At 39.2% G+C, this 21,272-nt stretch overlaps 1 protein-coding gene across 1 annotated transcript in view; it reads right to left on the bottom strand.

Annotated features, from left to right (window-relative positions):
- ADGRG6 (adhesion G protein-coupled receptor G6) overlaps positions 1-20,630 on the bottom strand; it is a 155,047-nt gene extending 134,417 nt beyond the window's left edge. Inside the window, exons 1-2 of the mRNA XM_077811779.1 lie at positions 20,581-20,630; positions 15,442-15,542 (exon numbers count right to left, since the gene is read on the bottom strand). Coding sequence (XP_077667905.1) covers positions 15,442-15,542; positions 20,581-20,630 — 151 coding nt within the window. The remainder of the gene's footprint in view (positions 1-15,441; positions 15,543-20,580) is intronic.
- Between the last annotated feature and the right edge of the window lie 642 nt (positions 20,631-21,272).

Raw genomic sequence — 21,272 nt, 5'->3', positions numbered from 1 at the left:
ACTTTTGTCTTATTTGCTTCCCACTTCCTGAGGTCTGTGGAGAATACTTGAATACAACCCAGGATTGGGGCCCTCCATCTCCACAAAGAATTACAAAAAAAATTAATTACTAATACAATGGACAAACATCTCATCTATCCAACAGACAAAATTTAAACAGGTGCATATGATCCATAATAAGGTTAACCAAGCTGTCCTCTAAGAAACAAGTATCTTATCATGCTAGGCTTTAACAGCTCAAAGAAAAAAAAAGTCTAGATTTTATAGTACAGGAAACCATATCTTTACATAACTAGATCTGTTTGTACCATCCAATTTTACTTTCTTATTTATAGGGAAAAAAATCCCATTGGAGCAGTTCCAGTTCCTCAATTACTCATATCACACAAACAAAATTAAGAAGCAAAAAACTTCTCATTTTTCTTTCTAACCAGTTCTGCTTTCTGTTAATGCTATCATTTTTTCTGCCTTTATTTTTTCAAGTATATATTATAGGGTTGATTTCTAAAGTAATAACAATATTTTACAAAGTCAAAAACACAGAAACAGTCAAATCAATCATTTGAGATAATTGCTCAATGCCTAGGGAACACATGAATACACACTTTATTCCAACATGGGAAGTAGCTCTTTTCGACTTCATTCCATAAAATCATATCCATATTCTTTGGGGCATTGTAGTGATTGCTGCATTCAGCTGATATGATTACGGTATGGTTCCTGGGTATCAGCTCCTGTCACATATCTAGTATGAAATATGCTAATATGCTGGAGAATTGGAAAAAGTAGACACTGAAGAAAAATTATTAAAAGATTTTAAATTCAGATGCAGTTACTAATAGTTTTCTGTAAATCCCAGGCAGGCAATGAGAAACCCACACTGAGGCTATGTCTACACTGTCACTTATGTTGGTATACCTTATGTCACTTCAGGGTGTGAATAAGTCACCTCTCCTTACACCAATCTAAGTGCTAGTGTGGACAGCACTATGTCAATGGGAGAGTTTCTCCCAAAGAGAGTTTCTCCCCAACCACTCATTGGGGGTGGATTAACTAAATTGACAAGCAAGCTCTCTCGTGTAGCCATAACGTCACTCCTTCATTCCACCCCCTCCACCTAAAAAAAAAAAAAAAATCACACACTCAGGACTGTGTCTCTTGCCACAAATGCCTCTGTGATAACTTCAGCCATTAAGTCTTTTTCTCCACCTCATAACCAAGTTCTGATAAAAGATGACCTCAGCTTGATAGAATGGGTTTGCCATTGCACCATTAATTAGGAGAACAGTGAGCAGCCAGAGCATGTATCTGAACAAAACAAACTCTGTTTAAGATGGGGAGTTGCAGTATCCTGACACCCATCTTGAACTGTATTCATAATGGAAAAAAGCTGGAACTTGGAAAAAACTATGATCATATTGCACCCCGTAAATAATCAGGCCAGTTGTATTAAGCTCTTTCCACATTTCTATTTTTCTTGCTGTGTAAGGGCCCAATCGTGCACATATTTACCACTGGGGGTAGCACTTACTTCCATGAGTTGGCCCTCTGAAGACAATGGGATTACACCTGAATGCCCAGAATAAGTACTTTCAGGATTGAAACCTAAATTTTAATGGGACCTAAAAATAATGCAAAATGGTACACAAACATACAAAGTAAATTTTTAACTGTACAGCAGTGTTTTAGTAAACAAAATAAATGTATAGTACCCATTAAATAGTAAACATTTTAAATTTTAACTATAAAATATTATTCTAGTCGCTTCAGAATATTAAACAAACAACTGAATTAAAACGGTGAGGGATTCTATTGCCTCAAATGACTTAAAAAAAATATGCCCTACAGTTTCGAGTGCCGTGCAGTCAACAATCCAAAACATAATTGAGACACAATGAGATATATAGAATTTACATAACAGGAAGCTTTTGGAATAGAAAGTGATGACAGGAAGACCACAGGGGGGAAACCTTGAGAATAATTAGCAACAAGAAAAAGAAAATTGTTTCCCAATAACAAAGCAATTATGAATGTACCTCTCAAACTGCGAAGGTCCAAATATGAAAGACAAGTGGGACAAAATCCAAAATGAAAGACAAGGAAAAATACTACAAGAAAGGGCAAATTCTGTTCGATTTATTCCTTTGCTATAAATGATCTTGTCTATTACGAAAACTGTCACAAATTCATAATTGGTATTATTTTTGAGAGAGTAGTTTGATTAGTTGGATGCTCAATTTCTGTCCTTAAATTTTATCAGACACTGACTACAAATTGGGGTGCATAGTTTGTGCCAATAGCAGGTGCAAGTATTCTCTTCAAAATGCGTTTAATGATATAAAAGAACAAAGATGCAGTGCAGACTCCCACTCTGTAATGGCATGATGCAGGGTGTGGCTCAGCAAGGGACACCAGTCTTGACTGAGGTCTGTGAAGAGCCTAACTTGCTTAGCAGTACTTCAGTCGGAAACAAAGAAGTGTCAAAACACACTTCCAGTAGTAGTACCTTAAGTACTGGAACACCGTTCTGTCTCCACACAAAAAAAGTGCTGGAAAGGCATTTTGTAGAGTTCCAGTATGACTTGAACCCGATTGATTAAATATTATTGTGGGCCTGATCTGATTTTGACCTACTATCATTATACATTTTACTGGGTTGTCATTGCTCGATACCATTTTTTGTTCCTGTAGAAGACTTGGATTCTCATGGCAAGAACTTACCAGGTCCAAATGCTTAAGGTGGGGGGTAGCCACTAGCCACTTCCCCCCACCCTCTCCCCATTGATGCTTCTTTTGTAGCTGATCTTGGGGCAATGGGGTGGTTCACAAGCAGCAGTGATGGGAGGTTGGGGCTATTGTTCACCATGTCATGTTAAAGTCATACTGTTTTCCCTTGTAATTTATTTTTGTGCTGCATGGATATTTCTAGTTAACTGTGAGGAAAAAATTTTATAGCCCATGCTTAGCCAACTTTATTTTTTCTTTCAGACATGAGGAATGGAGGAAATACTGATGGCACAGCAGCCAGAGGAATAGCAAGTGTGACTTTATTTATTCAGGTGTATTTGTACAAAATCTTAAAATCTGAATGAGTAATTTGATGTATTTTCTATTTTTTAAGCAGTGACTAAAATTCTTTCACTCTGCTTGCTTCAATTTTTTGTAAAATAAAAACCTTTTATTTTTAGCAAAGTCCATGTAGTTTGTATAAAGGAAAATCTTTGCTATCTCAGCTATCTGTGTGGTAGCTGTGATTAAATGCTGACATTATAAATCCAGCATTTACCCACAGTTATCAGATAGTGATCTCTGAGGCCCTGAGCCAGTGAATGTGCACATGCGTATCTGTAATCACCTGAACAATCCCATTATGTAACCAGATTCAACATCCTATGGAACTACTCATGTGAATAACGTAAGGCATGTGAGTAACTACCTGCAAGATTGGGGCCTGGCATTTATTGACAAATATTGACTCTTTAGTGGTACCAAAGATAACCAAACAGCAGCAGGCACATTAAATCAGCTATTTTAATTATCCATCGATTACTCATTTTAAGATTTTTGTATGAATATGAATTTGGCAAACTTGCTAGATTTATGTAGATATCAGTTCTTACTTGAGGGATTGTCCTATTCTCAACTAAAATTTCTGCTTTATTGTCCAAGATTTCTGATGTCAATCATTCATAGTAGAGGAAAGTAGAATTCTAAAAGGACTGATGAATAGAAGATACTGAAATGAAAGCCATTCATCCTGCTAAGGGAATATGAGTCAGCAATGTGCTCTTGTTGCCAAGAAGGTGAAGGGTATATTGGGTTGTAGTAATAGGAGCAATGCCAGCAGATCGAGGGAAGTGATTATTCCCCTCTATTCGGCACTGGTGAGGCACACCTGGAGTAGTGTGTCCAGTTTTGGTCCCTCCACTACAGAAGGGATGGGGACAAATTGGAGAGAGTCCAGCGGAGGGCAACAAAAATGATTAGGGGGCTGAGGCACATGACTTACGAGGAGAGGCTGAGGGAAGTGGGGTTATTTAGTCGGCAGAAGAGAAGAGTGAGGGGAGATTTGATAGCAGCCTTCAATTACCTGAAGGAGGGTTCCAAAGAGGATGGAGCTAGGCTGTTCTCAGTGGTGGCAGATGACAGAACAAGAAGCTTTGGTCTCAAGTTGCAGTGGGGGAGGTCTAGGTTGGATATTAGGAAACGCTATTTCACTAGGAGGATGGTGAAACACTGGAATGGGTTACCTAGGGAGGTGGTGGAATCTCCGTCCTTAGAGGTTTTTAAGGCCCGGCTTGACAAAGCCCTGGCTGGGATGATTTAGTTGGGGATTGGTCCTGCTTTGAAAGCAGGGGGTTGGACTAGATGACCTCCTGAGGTCTCTTCCAACCCTAATATTCTATGATTCTATAACAGATGAGGACTATAGCAACTTGGACTTGTGAACCTTTGTACAACATAACTTTTATGAGAGGCAATGGGACTTATTGGACTGGACTGTGAGTCAGGAGACTTGAGCTCTATTCTTGGCTCTGCTATGGGGAGCAAACACAATAACATATGTAAATTACAGTTTTCACAAACCATATTTGATGGGATAAGCAGATGATCTTTATTCAAGGTATACTCTTCAACAGGTGCTTTAAAAATATTACTACCCTTCCTGACATGCTTTCATCCCTTGGTTTATTTATAAAAAGTCCATTTTTGCAACTACTGTGGAACAAAAAAAAATTAGCAGAAAGCATAGAGCAGGTGTTGCCAATTCTTCCTCAGTTCAGTTTTTTCAGTCGTTTTTGGCTGCATTCTACTTTCTGGCTACAGTTCCACATGGAGGGCAGGGGGCGAGGAGAGACACCCAGCAAGCTTTTAAGATAATATTTTTATGTTTAATAGAATAAGTTCAAAACACTTCAAGGGAGATAATAATCAGTTCAATCAAAAATGTATTGTTAAAAAATAATATAAATATAATAAGAGACTGCTTCCTGCACAAATCATCCCAGCTGTGACTTATTTTCATATTAATTAGCTGGTCAAGGCAGGGGTGTATAAAAGAGGCAACTCAGAGATTTCAACAAAAGATGTAAAGCCATAAAAGGTCTCAGTGCATACCCCATCAAAGCATAAATCTGGACATTAAATAAATACAGCATAGAGTGCTTATTTTGACATTGCTTTGGATTACATTAAAATGTGAAGGGAAATTAACAGGAAAAGGGAATAAATGAAAGTGTTACAGGATGACTAGGGAGAATCTTGGTATTATGCTACCTAACCTCTCAATTTCCATATACATATGCACATCTATTTTATTGGGTGGACGCTGCTTGGAAGTGGAAGTGACTTTTCTGACTCATACACACGAGTATTTAGAAAGTTAGGAAACCTAAAGAAGTTTAGTTAAAAGGTATCTTTCGAGGAGAGTTAAGAAATTAAATATCCTTCCTCTAGCCAACAGGAAAGCAGATACCTTTTTAACTGAAACTTCTTTAGGTTTCCTAACTTTCTAAGTACTCATTGTGTGTCTGAGTCAGAAATGTCACTTCCACTTACACACAGTGTCCACCCAATACATACACACTTATCCCCACCCCAGTGACGCCAGGAGAGAATTTTTGCAAAGTATTAGTAATAAAGTTATCAAATCATTCCCTGCCTCTCAGCCGTATATGTAGAATTACTGACTGTTTTGGATAGTATCTTGGCACTTCAATCCTTACTGCACACACGGCAGGAGGGAGAAAGATAAGCAACTATGCTTTTAGTTATTTCAGCACTCACTCGGAGATAAGATCTTTGGCCCTTGTTTAGGGTAGGCTGGTTCAGAACAGTTGCAAATACACACTTCCTGAGTTATGTAGGCAAGAAAGGTATGTTAAAGATAAAGCGGAATCAATTTTCACAGTAGATGCACAGTACTAGCTTTCCCTGCTAATACACATGCTTTCTGCTTTGTTCCCTCTCCTGCAAACTTGCTCTCACCAGGTTTTGTTCATGGGGGGAGGGAGGGTGACATTCAACTCCAGACCTGTCCCTCACCCTTATATAAGTGGGCACCCTAATCCCATCTTTAGCCGCACTCACCACCTTCCACAGACACCCCAGACTTGGCTCCTGTATTCCTTACATGGGGATAGGGTCACATCCCAAACTAGTACCTGGCTCTTTTACATGTGGATGACCCCTCCAATACCCTGACCTGGCTCCCAGTTTGTGTATATCCAGACCCCTCACTGATTTCTATTCAACTTATGGGGAAGCGAAGACCTTTCGGGCACCCTCTCTTCTCTAACCTTTCCCTTGAAAAAAACAAACAAACAAAGAGGGAAATCATGTTTCAGCAATCTACTAGAATTCTTTGAGGGGGTCAACAAGCATGTGGACAAGGGGGATCCAGTGGATACAGTGTACTTAGATTTTCAGATTCTTTGACAAGGCTCACCAAAGGCTCTTACGCAAAGTAAACTGCCATGGGATAAGAGGGAAGGTCCTCTCATGGTTTGGTAATTGGTTGAAAGATAGGAAACAAAGGGTAGGTATAAATGGTCAGTTTTCAGAATGAAGAGAGGTAAATAGTGATGTCCTCCAGAGGTCTGTTCTGGGACCAGTCCTATTCAACATATTCATAAACGATCTGGAAAAAGGGGTAAACGGTGAGGTGGCAAAATCTGAAGATGATACAAAATTACTAAAGATAGTTAAAACTTTGAGGACAGGAAAGTGATCAGGAACAGTCAGCATAGATTCACCAAGGTAAGTCATGCCTGACTAACCTAATTGCCTTCTGTGGTGAGATAACTGGCTCTGTGGATGAGGGGAAAGCAGTGGACATGTTGTTCCTGGACTTTAGCAAAGCTTTTGATATGGTCTCCCACAGTATTCTTGCCAGCAAGTTAAAGAAGTATGGCCTGGATGAATGGACTATAAGGTGGATAGAAAGCTGGCTAGACCATTGGGCTCAACGGGTAGTGATCAATGGCTCCATGTCTAGCTGGCAGTCGGTATCAAGCAGAGTGCCTCAAGGCTCAGTCCTGGGGCCAGTTTTGTTCAATACCTTCATTAATGCTCTGGAGGATGGCGTGGATTGCACCCTCAGCAAGTTTGCAGATGACACTAAACTGAGAGGAGTGGTAAATACACTGGAGGGTAGGGATAGGATACAGAGGGACCTAGACAAATTAGAGGATTGGGCCAAAAGAAATCTGATGAGGTTCAACAAGGACAAGTGCAGAGTCCTGCACTTAGGATGGAAGAATCCCATGCACTGCTACAGAATAGGGACCAAGTGGCTAGGCAGCATTCTGCAGAAAAGGACCAAAGGGTTACAGTGGATGGGAAGCTTGATATGAGTCAACAGTGTGCCCTTGTTGCCAAGAAGGCTACCAGCATTTGGAGCTGTATAAGTAGGAGCATTGCCAGCAGATAGAGGAAAGTGATCATTCCTCTCTATTCGGCACTGGTGAGGCCTCATCTGGAGTACTGTGTCCAGTTTTGGGCCCCACGCTACAAGAAGGATGTGGAAAAGTTGGAAAGAGTCCAGTGGAGAGCAACAAAAATAATTAAGGGGCTGGAGCACACGATTTATGAGGAGAGGCTGAGGGAACTGGGATTATTTAGTCTGCAAAAGAGAAGAATGAGCGGGGATTTGATAGCTGTTTTCACCTACGTGAAAAGGGGTTCCAAAGAGGATGGATCTAGGCTGTTCTCAGTGGTAGCAGATGACAGAACGAGGAGTAATGGTCTCAAGTTGCAGTGGGGGAGGTTTAGGTTGGATATTCGGAAAACCTTTTTCACTCGGAGGATGGTGAAGCACTGGAATGGGTTACCGAGGGAGGTGGTGGAATCTCCTTCCTTAGAGGCTTTTAAGGTCAGACTTGACAAAGTCCTGGCTGGGATGATTTAGTTGGGGATTGGTCCTGCTTTGAGCAGGGAGTTGGACTAGATGACTTCCTGAGGTCCCTCCAAACCCTGATATTCTATGATTCTATGAGCCAGGCAGACTGTAAAGAGCTTCAAAAGGATCTCTCAAAACTGGGTGACTGGGCAACAAAATGGCAGATGAAATTCAACGTTGATAAATGCAAAGTAATGCACATTGGAAAGCATAATTCCAATTATACATATAAAATGATGGGGTCTAAATTAGCTGTTACCACTCAAGAAAGAGATCTTGGATTCATTGTGGATAGTTCTAGGAAAAACATCCACCTAATGTGCAGCGGCAGTCAAAAAAGAGAACAGAATGCTGGGAATAATTAAGAAAGAGTTAGATAATAGGACAGAAAATATCATGTTGCCTCTATATAAATCCATGGTAAGCCCACATCTTGAATACTGCATGCAGATGTGGTCGCCCCATCTCAAAAAATATATATTGGACTTGGAAAACATTCAGAAAAGGGCAACAAAAATGATTAGGAGTATGGAATGTCTTCTGTACAAGGAGAGATTAATAAAACTAGGACTTTTCAGCTTGGAAAAGAGACGGCTAAGGGGAGATATGATTGAGGTCTATAAAATCATGACTGGTATAGAAAAAGTAGATAAGGAAGTGTTGTTTACTACTTCTCATAACACAAGAACTAGGGGTCACCAAATGAAATTAATAGGCAGCAGGTTTAAACAAATAAAAGGAAGTATTTCTTCACACAATGCACAGTCAACCTGTGGAACTCCTTGCCAGAGGATGTTGTGAAGGCCAAGACCATAACAGGGTTCAAAAAAGAACTAGATAAATTCATGGAGGATAGGTCCATCAATGGCTATTAGCCAGGATGGGCAGGAATGGTGTCACTAGCCTCTGTTTGCCAGAAGCTGGGAATGAGTGACAGCGGATGGATCACTGGATGATTACCTGTTCTGTTCATTCCCTCTGGGGCACCTCGCACTGGCCACTGTTGAAAGACAGAATACTGGGCTAGATGGACCCTTGGTCTGACGCAGTACGGCCATTCTTATGTTCAAATAATAAATATTTTTAAATAGCCATTGGAAAGAGGAACATGGTTCCCTACACTCCAATGAACACCACTACCTGTGACATCACATGACACACAGTTATTCTCCCTACATCTTGTTCTGTGGACCTCACTGAAAACCCACTGTAGTCAACTGAAAGACTGAAGTCAATGGAAAGATGGCTACTGACATTAAATGGCTTCAGATCAGCCCCTACCACAGGTTGGGTGATATCAGCTGCAACACAGTGGTTCCATAATAGCACTAATAGGGGATATAGTATGGAACTACTGTAGCTATAGTTTCTTTCTATGTATGTTTATTTTAAAAATATCTTTTTCACGTCCTGCATAACATTAAAATGATTAAGCTGTAGTTAAGGTTGTAAATTTATAGCATTTACTTAAAGGGATAAAAATTCTTAAGAAAATGTTGCAAGTCCCTCAAAAGGCACAAACATTAGAAAAGCTGGAAATTCAATGAAGAGATTATACTTAAATTAATTAGAAAGCAAATATGCAGTTATAAACATACAATTAAGGTCACCTAAACAACCTTGGTTCTGCTCCTGTGTTACAATCCACAGAGCTACCAAAATCAGGAAACAATCCTATCCTAAACACCAGACATCTTCCTATGCATCCGCAACTACAACAACTGAGAAGTGATCTAACTGAACTCTTGTTGAAACGTTAATTATATATTTCCGCGGCAATTAACCCCCAATGTTTTTACTTCACTATATCAAACTACTTCTGCCTTATTTTAGATGATATGAGATTACTGTAAAAAGACAGACTTTTACATCTCCACTAAAAATGTCCGTATTTAAGCCAACCATTCAGTACAATTTCCCAAATGCATGTAGGGTTTCTAAGGCACAGAACATTGTCATACTGTCAAATATAATGTATCTGGATCTCCCAATTTCCTAAACACTGAACCAAAAATTCAGGTTGATTTTATGTCAGTGTTCAAGGGATTAACTTACATATTGTACAAATACAAAGACAGGGAATCCAGAGTCCCCCAGCTACATAAATGGGATGGATTTAAAACATCCTTATTAAAAACTCTATTATCATCATCACCACAACAACCAGATCTTTCATAGTGTTTTTCATCAGTAGATCTCAAAGCACTTTATAAGGGAGCTAATGATCATTAGTCTCATTTTTACGGATGTGGAAAGTAAGGCACAGAGTGGGGATGTGACTTCCCCACAGCCACCCAGCAATCTAGTGGCAGAGCCAGGAATAGAAACCAGGTCTTCTGTGCCCTATCTACCAGGCCACACTCCTCATAACATTGCTCTCCTACATACAAGATGCAACAGATGCATAGGGTAGAACAGAACAGAGTTCAGGATATTGGGGATGATATTCCATGTGCATTTCTACACTTTAAAAGAAGTGGAAAGTGCACTTCTTTAACTTTGAATTAGGTGTTTTTTGTTTTGGTTTGTTTTTTATACTGATTTTTAAGAGCACTGTATGGTAACCAATGGTCCAGTTGCCCAAATTACAGGAGAAATGTTGACCTATTTGTATATCTCAAACTGGCTGACTTACACTGGGAAAAGATACACTATTTCTCATCCTGTTGATAAATACAGATCCTCAGTGGGTGTAAATTGCCATAGCTCCATTAAAAGTCAATGATCTATGACAATTTACAGCAGCTGAGGATTTGTCCCATGATCTTCCAGGACCTGATCCAAAGCACATTGTATATCAAGATTGCAAGTTTTTTCAAAAGACATGCTTTAATTCAAACAGGAATTAATTCAGGAAAGTCCAACTTGATACCAGCCAGGTCTGTATTCTTGGGGAACCAGGGCGCAATATCCAGCCTTTCTGACTCATGAAAGACACCCCCCACCAGTCTCTGCTTGAATCAAAACCGATTAGAGAAAAGACTTGCAGAGAGCATGGAGGGCATTAGAAGACACATCTAGACCTTCCTGACAAGGGTGACAAGATTAAGACATCTCCATTAGCATACAGAATGGAGAACTGAGGCAACTCCCCTAGCCTCATCTGCATGAAAGATGGGACAGAGAGACATCTCAATTAGCATACAGAATGGAGAACAGAGAACTGCACTGAACGCTGGGACCAGAAAAGCAGGGAAGCACTGCATCATGGGGGATCTCTGGTCCAGATGTTAATGAACCTATGCTTGCACACACCCAGCTCAGCAGTTATCAGATCAATTCTAGTAACGAGTCCTTGATTGATATCCAAAATACTGAAGCAGCCTAGTTGCACTGTGAGCTCCCTGGAAGAAACACCACCCATAGCCAAGAGTGATCAGCTCCGATTGTCTAGCCCAAAGAAAACCCTTAAGTCATCAGTTTACCCATAAACAAATCTAGTGTTCTCCCTTGAACCACTGTTGTTTCTCTACAAAACCCCCTACCTATGCCCAAGTAATTCATGGACCCAAACTCTGTCTCAGTTTCACTGGGACTCCATCTCCTGACTGATCGTGCTAGGGGCTCTGCCTGCCTCTAGCACCCAGGACCCTGAGCTACCACCATCACCTGGGAACCCCAACCAGTTCAAGCCTCATGGAGTGGATAAGATCCCTCTCTCTCTTTCTTTCTGTTTTCTTTTCTATCTCAAGTATTAACCTTTAATAATGTAACTGTTATGTTGGTTTAGGCTCTCCTTGTGTAGTTATCACTATTATTCAATAAATAACTTTTATAGTTAAGCTGGTTGCATCTCTCTCTCTCTCTCTCTCTCTCTCTGAACTTTACTCTTTTGTGTTTTTAGCTTCCCCATTTACTCTGCAGCAATGCTAAAGATCCCTGTAGTGCCCAAAATACTTTGGGGTTTGCTCATCAAGTGAGTTACTACCAGTATAATTGTGACGTGAAAGTGGGGATAGGTATGTGCTAAACCTGTGGCATAATAAGGTTGCAGCTTGAAAGTGCTGCTTGACCCAGCCCACTGAGTCCAGGGACATATAAGGGTGACAGCTTGAAAGTGCTGATTGATCCGGTCTGCTCAGACTTGCTCTGTTAGTGTGTGCATGTGTGTGTGTCCGTGTTCATCTGGTTCTAGGGCTGGAGAAATCCAGCCCCGGGGAACCTAGGTCCTGCAGAATAGTTCCATTGGGAGGGGACTTGCAGAAGGAAGGAGTAGAGGTCCATATGAACACACAAGTGACACAAGCAGTACATTAACAGAATTACAGAACTCCCCTCCCCCCAGAAGAGTAACTCTAATAAATAAGCATACCCCAAAGTAATGGGCAAATCTGGTAACACATAGCCTACGTTAGACTGAAGGTCAGACTAGATGATCAGAAGTCCCTTCTGGCCTTAAAATCTATGAATCTTTGGGAGTGTTTCCACTGACTTCAATGTGCTTTTGAGCAGGTCTATATTAGGGTAATTCACTGAGCTATTGCACTTGTCTTTCAGTATGTTTGCATTTAACTAGCCAATTCAGAAAAAAGGAGCTGTTCACCTTAAATAGCTGCTGACACATCACAGAAAACTCTGAACAAACATTCTATTCAGAAACAATTCTGCTACTATTATAGGTTTTATGCTGTGTTTATTCCTCCCTTGAGTTTTCTTTCTGAAAATAAGCCTGATTCTGCATCCTTATGCAAGCAAAGCTCTCACTGTAAAATTATTACTTTTGAATTTGTGCCCCGACAAAGGCATGACTGACTTTTTTTGCCTTGACTACCAGCCCTATAGTTAATCCATGAGAAAGGCATCTGATTATCATCATCCTTCCACATATCTAACCTCCGCTAGTCAAAGTGCAAAAAATCGATAGCTTTCTGAGATTACAGATCACTAGTGAAGCTGGCTGAATGTGAGATTTTATGGCATTTATTCTATTGCATTAACTTCAGTAATATTTAAGCTAACATTAACATTCTGGATACCATGCGTGTCCAAAGCCAAACTGACATACATCTTTAGTAAAAAGAAAAAACATGGCAAAGAATCTGTAATGCATTAAAAGGGCTGCTGTAATCTGCTTAGTACACCTCAAATAGCAAAACTTCTATTAAAAAGTACAAAGATATGGGGGGAAGGTTAGTATATTGCAGCTCTAGCTTATGGCCTAACAAAGAAGAAACACACCTGTGAGTTGCAAGGACAGCATTAAAAATGAAAACCCAAGGGTCTGAAGACAAGTCCACTGAAATGACATCACACGAAATGTAAATGTATCATTTTCATTTCAATAGAGTGTCAACAACAAATTTTGCTTGTGACCTGCTTCATTGCTGAACTGCAAACATATCTGTCTACTGAAATTGTTTATTCCTGGCTATCCTATCTAAAGTGTCTGATGATCTGATGTTCCATTAATTGAAAAGTAATGTACAATAGAAAACTCCTGCCTACACACATTCACATTCGAATAGCAATAAAGGGGTTAACACATAAAACACAGGTTTTCTTTTTAGCCAAAAGACAGGAGAAACAAAACAAAACAAAACAGAAACATAAAAATTGACAAGTATCAGATCAGTGGATTTCAAAACAAAATACCAGATTAACAAGTATGCAGTTTTCAGAGTAGCAGCCGTGTTAGTCTGTATTCGCAAAAAGAAAAGGAGTACTAGTGGCACCTTAGAGACTAACCAATTTATTTGAGCATGTTGCAGTGTTGTTGTAGCTGTGTTGGTCCCAGGATATGAGAGAGGCAAGGTGAGTGAGGTAATATCTTTTATTGTACCAATTTCTGATGGTGACCTGAAGAAGAGCTCTGTGTAAGCTCGAAAGCTTGTCTCTCTCACCAACAGAAGTTAGTCCCATAAACAATATTATCTCATCCACCTTGTCTCTCTGATTATCAAATGCATTTTGGCTTCTTTGTACCACTCCACTGGCATTAAGCAACCTTAAAGTTGGTGTAGCCAGCTGCTGGCACATATGCCCCTGTAAATGAGGGATACTGCAATGGTACAGAGCCATTGTAGTGGCTCTGAACCCTCCTAGTGACCAGCTCAGGGAGACTGTCTGAGGCATCCTTGTGCCCCAGCATTCCACAACTGCCAGACACAGGGCCCACTAAACAGCTGATGAAAATTAGAGCCGTCCCCCAGCTGGTTTATTTTACACTAAGGACCAGACTGGCAGCTGGAGAGCTCAAGATCAACGGGATTCACATAAAGAAAAGGAGTACTTGTGGCAACTTAGAGACTAACCAATTTATTAGAGCATAAGCTTTAGGGATTCACATAGGACCTTTGCACACCCCAGTTGTGCTAAGAACTAATCAGCTACAGCAGACAGTCTGGCCCCAAGTGTAGACTTCTGTCTATAATATTTTATCTACGTTTAAAAAGTACATCACTTAAACTAAAAGAAAAGGAGTACTAGTGGCACCTTTAGAGACTGCCACTAGTACTCCTTTTCTTTTTGTGAATACAGACTAACACGGCTGCTACTCTGAAACCTATCATTTAAACTGTTGTGCAATTGAAACTATGAATGTGCAGCTTGGACAGTTTAACAAATACATAACCTCTGATGAAATTTCAAAGTTCTTACTTCTTTGTTTTTAAAAAAAACAGAACATCTCTATATATTCCACCCTGTTTTGCAGATTTAGTATGGTCTTTCCAATGGGAAGTTAGTACCTGGAAAATTTCCCATTTGATATGGAATTAGCAAGCCACAATCTGCTCTAAGTTTTTCTTATGCTCAAGAACTGTCCAGTAAACTGCAGAGGTTTTTCCAACAAAGCAGCTGAAACTCCTAAAATACTTTCTGCACTCATTGTCAGGAAAAGGCATTTGGTAAATCAAATCTCTAGGTTTTCAGTTTACAGACAATAATTTCAAAATGTTACAAAATTCTGCACTCACCAGTTTATACAGGCTGACAAAGACTGACTTGTTAATTAAATGTCCTGTCCAGTATATGATTGTTCTATAAATTTTTAAGCAATTTTTATATCATATCATTTATATATTTTATATCATTCAAATTGCATGTGCACAAACTATTTTAAAATTAATCATCATCATCTTTCATTTACAGTTTTTAAGATCAATTTATTTGTGATGTGAAAAGTCACTACATTACACACACACATGCCCACCCCCAAATTTGGAAAAATATTTAACTATCACACCTTATTCTTTCAATAGGGGAAGCAGAAATGAATGAGAAAATCGGGAGAGATGCAAGAACTTACTAAGAAAAATCAGAAGAAAGGGTCAAGCAAATAAAGTCAAGTTGCACAATTAGCTGAAAAAAAAAAAAGAAATGGCAGGGATGGAAGAGTGAAACAGTATTTCAAAAACAGAAAAACTGAACCTTGGCAATAGCATAAAACATAAATCAAACTATCAAATTACAACGTAATCAAAATATTAAATTGTGACAGTAACGGAAATACATAATACAGCCATACATAAGGATAGTTCTTATTCACCAAAACTGGGCCCATGATCTTTTTATTGGAAAGAGATGATAGTTTTCTCACTTACCCAAATCCTGCACACATATCATGTAGATAGTAAATAAATACAGAAAGTGCGGCAGCTTCCGTTTCCAGTGATAGTACCACATATCACTCACAGGTGACATCCTATGAAGCAAGAAAGCAACAGCTTTAAACAAGCCAAAACTTGATTTTTTCAGTAATAATTAAGATATTGCTATTATTACACCAGCAGCTGAAAAATATAGAGTTCCTTAGAATCTTGCTTTAAAAGAGTGTTGTCTCTGGTCTTTATATGGAGGGCAAAAGACAAGGTGTTCATATCTCTGATAACAGACAGGCAAGCCAAAAGATGGACTGTGATTGGGTCTGTGGGCCATGCATGGTGGGTGCGTGGTTGTTTATGACAGTTTGTAGCCCATATTCAAAACATGTAGGGTGGATGATGTAAGAGGGATATGGTCTATATGTTGAGACTGGGCAGGAATATGGGTGAAGTTAAGGTTCTTTTTGGAATTTGCAACTCACTGACATGTATTATAGACAATATGAAGAGTGCATTTGAATATTTACCTTTCTTCCCATAACTGTTCTTTCCGACACTTTTCAGCCTTAAGGTTTTTATAGCTGTAACATTCCTTGGTTTACATATTGTACAGTAAATAGGAACCTTAACTTAAAGGTAGTATTTTCTGTCTGTCAGTGACCAGCGGCCCAATCTTACTCTCATTAAAATAAATTAGACTCTTGATATTTAATACAATAAATACAAAAATAGTTTAGCCAATTCTATTTACATTCCTTTGCTTTTAAAGCATATATGACAATTTTTAGGCCAAATCAAAATGTTCCTAGTTAAAATTATGGTATGTGGAAGCTGGACAAGCAAGAAATAAGGCTTATAATGGAACTTAGTCCCAACCTTTACTATGGAGATATAATCATGGATCCAAAATTAATTGTAACCTATTATATTGCTTTCTCTTTTTATGCAACAACTCAGCAACAAGCAACAGCAAAGAAGTGAAACACAGCTCACATATTATATTGACCAACCCCATTCCCATCCTATTTTGAACTGACAGCCTATAATTAGCCTTTTTCCAGTAAGAAATTATTCATTTATATTATATTGAGGAGACAGGGGGATGAAGGGAATAGGATGGACTGGCAAGAACACTGAACTAACAGTAATGAAAAAACATCACACACAAATGTCTGTCAGGATAGTGAAATATTAAATAAATTGACCCAAAAGACATTTTGGATGAACTTTAATGCCATTTGTCAGGCTGTGAATGTGAGGGAGGTGAATGAGAGGAAAAAATACAGGCAGTTAAACATATCATAAAAACCTGACTTTTTTAAACATATAGAAATATTTTTTCTTTCCGCACTCCACATTTATTGCTTTAAAACTGATAGTGAAAGCTGGGGGTAAATTTAAAATCTTGTCCACTAATGGCTCTTCTAGCTTTTGAAAGAAAAAAATTAAACACCAACAAGCCTAGATGAGTAAGCATCCTAAAATAATCGACTGTAATGAAACAACTAATGTTGCAAGTTTAAAAGTAATAGTTCTTCAAATCAGTCCTCTGAATCATATGCTACAGACCTAGGTAAACAAAATTTCATGAGATTAACTGCTGTGAATGGATTGTAGGAAAACCTAACTGGTGTTCTCTAATATAAGTATCTGACTACAAAAAGGTCCAATTCTTTATTGAAAGTTTTGTTAAATTATTAACTTGAAGCTGATTTATTTTCTGAGATATGGTAAAATTAAACTTTAAAAGTTTTAAAGAGAAGCACAGAACATTCAGGGCTCTGAAATACAAGAATCTCTTTGATGAAGCCAGACACAGCAGAATAAGCAGATTACTACACAATAGAAATATTGTCCTCCAACTCAGTGGTCCATAAATTCTTGTTAGCATCTCAGACAACAGAATGCCAAGACTTTGGGAGCTGTACAGTATGCAAAAAATAAGTTTCATACACATACAGATACCCTAAATATTCCCCTAGAAAGTTATTGTTGATGAGAAGCTATCCTGTTTAGACAGCAAAATAAATCATATATACAGGGATGCAATTAAAACCTCAACATTTGCCAGTTGGGGTGGTGACTGTAAAAGGATATCCTCTCTTTCAAATACAGGAGAATACAGTGGTCCTCATGAGTTGGTAAGTTCTTGTACAACTCACCAACTGCTGTTTCTACAAGAACTTACCAACTCATGAGGACCACCTGAACCTTCCAAAAAAAGGACTGAAATCTGGCAAGACTTTTGGGGATTGGACTATAGCTTTTAAAGCATTTTCATTCAATCCTGAAGCACATTGAAAAGAATTCTGGGATAATCTAATGTCTCAGACAAACTCCTCATTGCGGAACCCCACAAAAAAACTTCCTGGCTTAAACCTACACTGGAAAGAATGGCCCACATTGAACCATTTTAGAACACTGCATGGCAGATGCTATCATCTCTTGCACCTTTGGAAGATGAGCAACAACTCACATTGTATCTGTGGACACCAGTCACAAACTATGGATCACACTGTAAATCAGTGCCTGCTTTGATTGTTTACTGGTGGCATCTCAGACTTACATCAAGTGGCTCACTTACACAATGGCTCACAAATTTGGACTTCCTCTCTTGCCATACAAAAGCAGCAGCAGCAACACTGCAGATTAAGTACAGAAGAAACTGCTGTCTGAGATCATTTCAGAATAGCCTGGTAATTGGAGAAGTCATATTGTGAAAGTGAATAACGGAACTAAAGGCAAATATTAACATTAAGCACTAAATATTTATAAAGAGCATTAAAAATTAAAAAGTTCTGTAAAAGTGCTAAATATGCTAAAATACTAACATGTCAATTTAATGTAAATAATATATATTTATTAATAATAATTCTGTTGATTATTAATGGTTATTAAAATCTAAAACTTGAACCTAAATAGCAAATGAATAATTCAACAAGCAAATTAGTGAATAATTAGTGAAAAATAGTATCTTGCAGTTTGGAGACATCTTAGAGAGCAAGAAGGGCTGCATTTTCCTCCTTAACATTCATAACTAGGGCCCTACCAAATTCACATCCATTTTGGTCAATTTCATGGTCATAGGATTTTTAAAATCGTAAATTTCATTATTTCAGATATTTAAATCTGAAATGTCAGTGTTGTAATTCTGGGGGCCTGACCCAAAAAGGAGTGTGTGTGTGTGTGTGGGGGGGGGGCAATAAGGTTATTGTAGGCAGGGGTTGTGGTACTGCTACCCTTATTTCTGCACTGCTGCTGGCAGTGGCGCTGCCTTCAGAGCTAGGTGGCCGAGCAGCAGCTGCTGGCCAGGAGCCCAGCTCTGAAGGCAGAGCTGCCGCCAGCAGCAGTGCAGAAGTAAGGATGGCACTATTGCTGCTGGTGGGGCGCTGCCTTCAGAGCTGGGCATCCTGCTCTCTGTCCAGCCCAGCCCTGACGGCAGCACAGAAGGAAGGGTGGCAATACTGCAACCCCCCTAAAATAACCTTGTGATTCCCCTGCAACTCCAATTTGGATCAGGACCCCCAGTTTGAGAAACGCTGGTCTCCCCCATGAAATCTGCATAGTATTGTGTAAAAGCACACAAAAGACCAGATTTATGGGGGGAAACCAGACTTCACAGTCCATGATGCGTTTTTCATGGCTTTGAATTTGGTAGGACCCTGTTCATAACTAATGGAGAGACAAGAATATGAGGATAGTAACGTAATAACCCCCCTCCAAGGGATCAAGTAAATACTGTAAACTGTAACAAGAATGACTATTACAGAGGAGTAAAGCTTCAGATAATTTCTACCTCTAACAACCAGATTCACTGCAATTGTGAACATGGCTCAAAGTGATGTCTCTTTCTCACTCTCTTTAAAATTTAGACAAAATTCAGAACAGTGAGTCTGATTCGGTCTTCACTTAGTTACATGCATGTGACCCCAGAGAAATCCATGTAGCTAAAGCAGAATTTGGCTCAATATACTGTAGTTGGCAACTATCTCATTATAGCTGGATGTAATCCCACTATAGTTATCCTTTTATACATGTTTTTAACAACTATCAGTTATCCCTCTACAGATGTAAATGCTCTGCAGAATATTAAATGCAGTCTACAACGGCTAACAAAAGCATTACCGATTTTTTCAGTGAAAAGACAATTTTAGATACTGCTGTGACATACCCAGTTGAGCACTCTAGCTACCAACTTTATGCAAACCATAGTTACTGTACTCCTATTTCCTATGATGCAGGAGACAATGGGTGTATTCACAATTCATTCTGGAAGAGCAAAAATGTAATGTAATTTATCTAAACCATAAATGGGGTGGTAATTTGACATGGTTCAAGACCAATTTAGTGCTTGTCTTGCTAAATCTAACTACCAAAAATCCCACATTGTATATACAGTATCCAGCTAAAGCAACACCAGCATATTTTTGGAAACACACAACTTTGGAGTAAAATACATACTACTCCTGAATAATCCAATAACCTGTGGTTCATGCACCGATACCTCATCTACAGAACATGCTGGACATATCTGCCTACACCTTGTTCAAAACCTGGGCAGAGTTCTCCAGAGTGGGATGTGAATTCTGCCCTAGGCAGATTGACTGGATTTTCTTTGATCTTTGACATGGATGAAACTATTAAGAAAAAAAAATGCTGCTGACAGTTTGAAATTTAGAAAGAGATACCACCAATTTCAAAACATCTCATTTAAATTACGAAGCAAAAATATTTTATGATGTAGTCACGATGGAGTTATAAAGCAACAAGTGAGAGACAACTACTTCGCGTTTTAGTTCCTGCACACTAACGAAAGAGTACACTTCAATTCTACCTCATTTTTAACTGTAAATTGCTAATTTCAGACAATGGCATTTAAAAGGTTCGTTTTGTAGAGTGCTGCTTACTCTCCCCATATACAACCGTTCTCAGAGCCAGCCAAAAATCTGACTAGAAAATACTGGCGGAAGATGAAGGTAAGGCATATACATTTTAATTTAAAACGTGTCATTTGTATGTATCCGATATTTTCTTGGTCCTTGGATTTCCCTCCAAAATGAATTTTCTAGCGTTTTAAGTTACCAACATGCTCGTGCAACCCTTGTTCTTTAGTCATAAATTCTTCTCGCTTTACTTTACCTTGTGCTGTAAAAGAAAGCTACCCTTTGCGCCTGTATCATTGCTTTCATTCAGTGCCAATCACAGGCTCTGTATCATTAGGTGTGAATGTGCTAGAGAAGCACCAACAGCTCCTTTGTATATGTCAGCAAAGGCAGAGCCTACTTGGGAATCTGCCCAAGATTCAGTACAACTCTAAAGGGCTAATCCCTGGACCGGATAGTTTATCAAAGATAGCGTCTACGAACCCTTTGTGAAGGTGCCCTTTCTCTCCCTCCGAAAGGCTGCGGGAATCTAGCAATCTCTCTCCAGTAGGAGACTGTGGGGAACAGCGAGGAGTGGGGCTTAAATTATTATTCTGCCTGACCCCTCCTTCTCCCTTCCCTTCCTTCCTATTTTTGGCACAGTACCTTGCTGGCTAGAAAAAGTACCTCTCGCCGATCTGTTTCTTAGATCTGAACTCCGCTTTGAAAGAGTTGAACTTTTGGCTCCAGATAACGTGAACACACACACACACACACACACACACACACATAGACACGCACATAGACACACGCGCGCGCGCACTGCCCCACAAGCAAAGCACATTAAGGATGGGATGGGCTTTGTTTCCTTTTGCAATGTTCCCCTGGAAGCATCGAAAGTAAAGAGTAACTTCTGCCTTCAAGCTGACTATAAATAATTATATTTTTTTTAAAAAAAAAATCGGTCTT

This window comes from Eretmochelys imbricata, chromosome 3, assembly GCF_965152235.1.
Source record: "Eretmochelys imbricata isolate rEreImb1 chromosome 3, rEreImb1.hap1, whole genome shotgun sequence".
Lineage (NCBI taxonomy): Eukaryota > Metazoa > Chordata > Testudines > Cheloniidae > Eretmochelys > Eretmochelys imbricata.
Note: the sequence above shows the minus strand (reverse complement) of the source record. Positions and strands in the feature narration are given on the sequence as shown.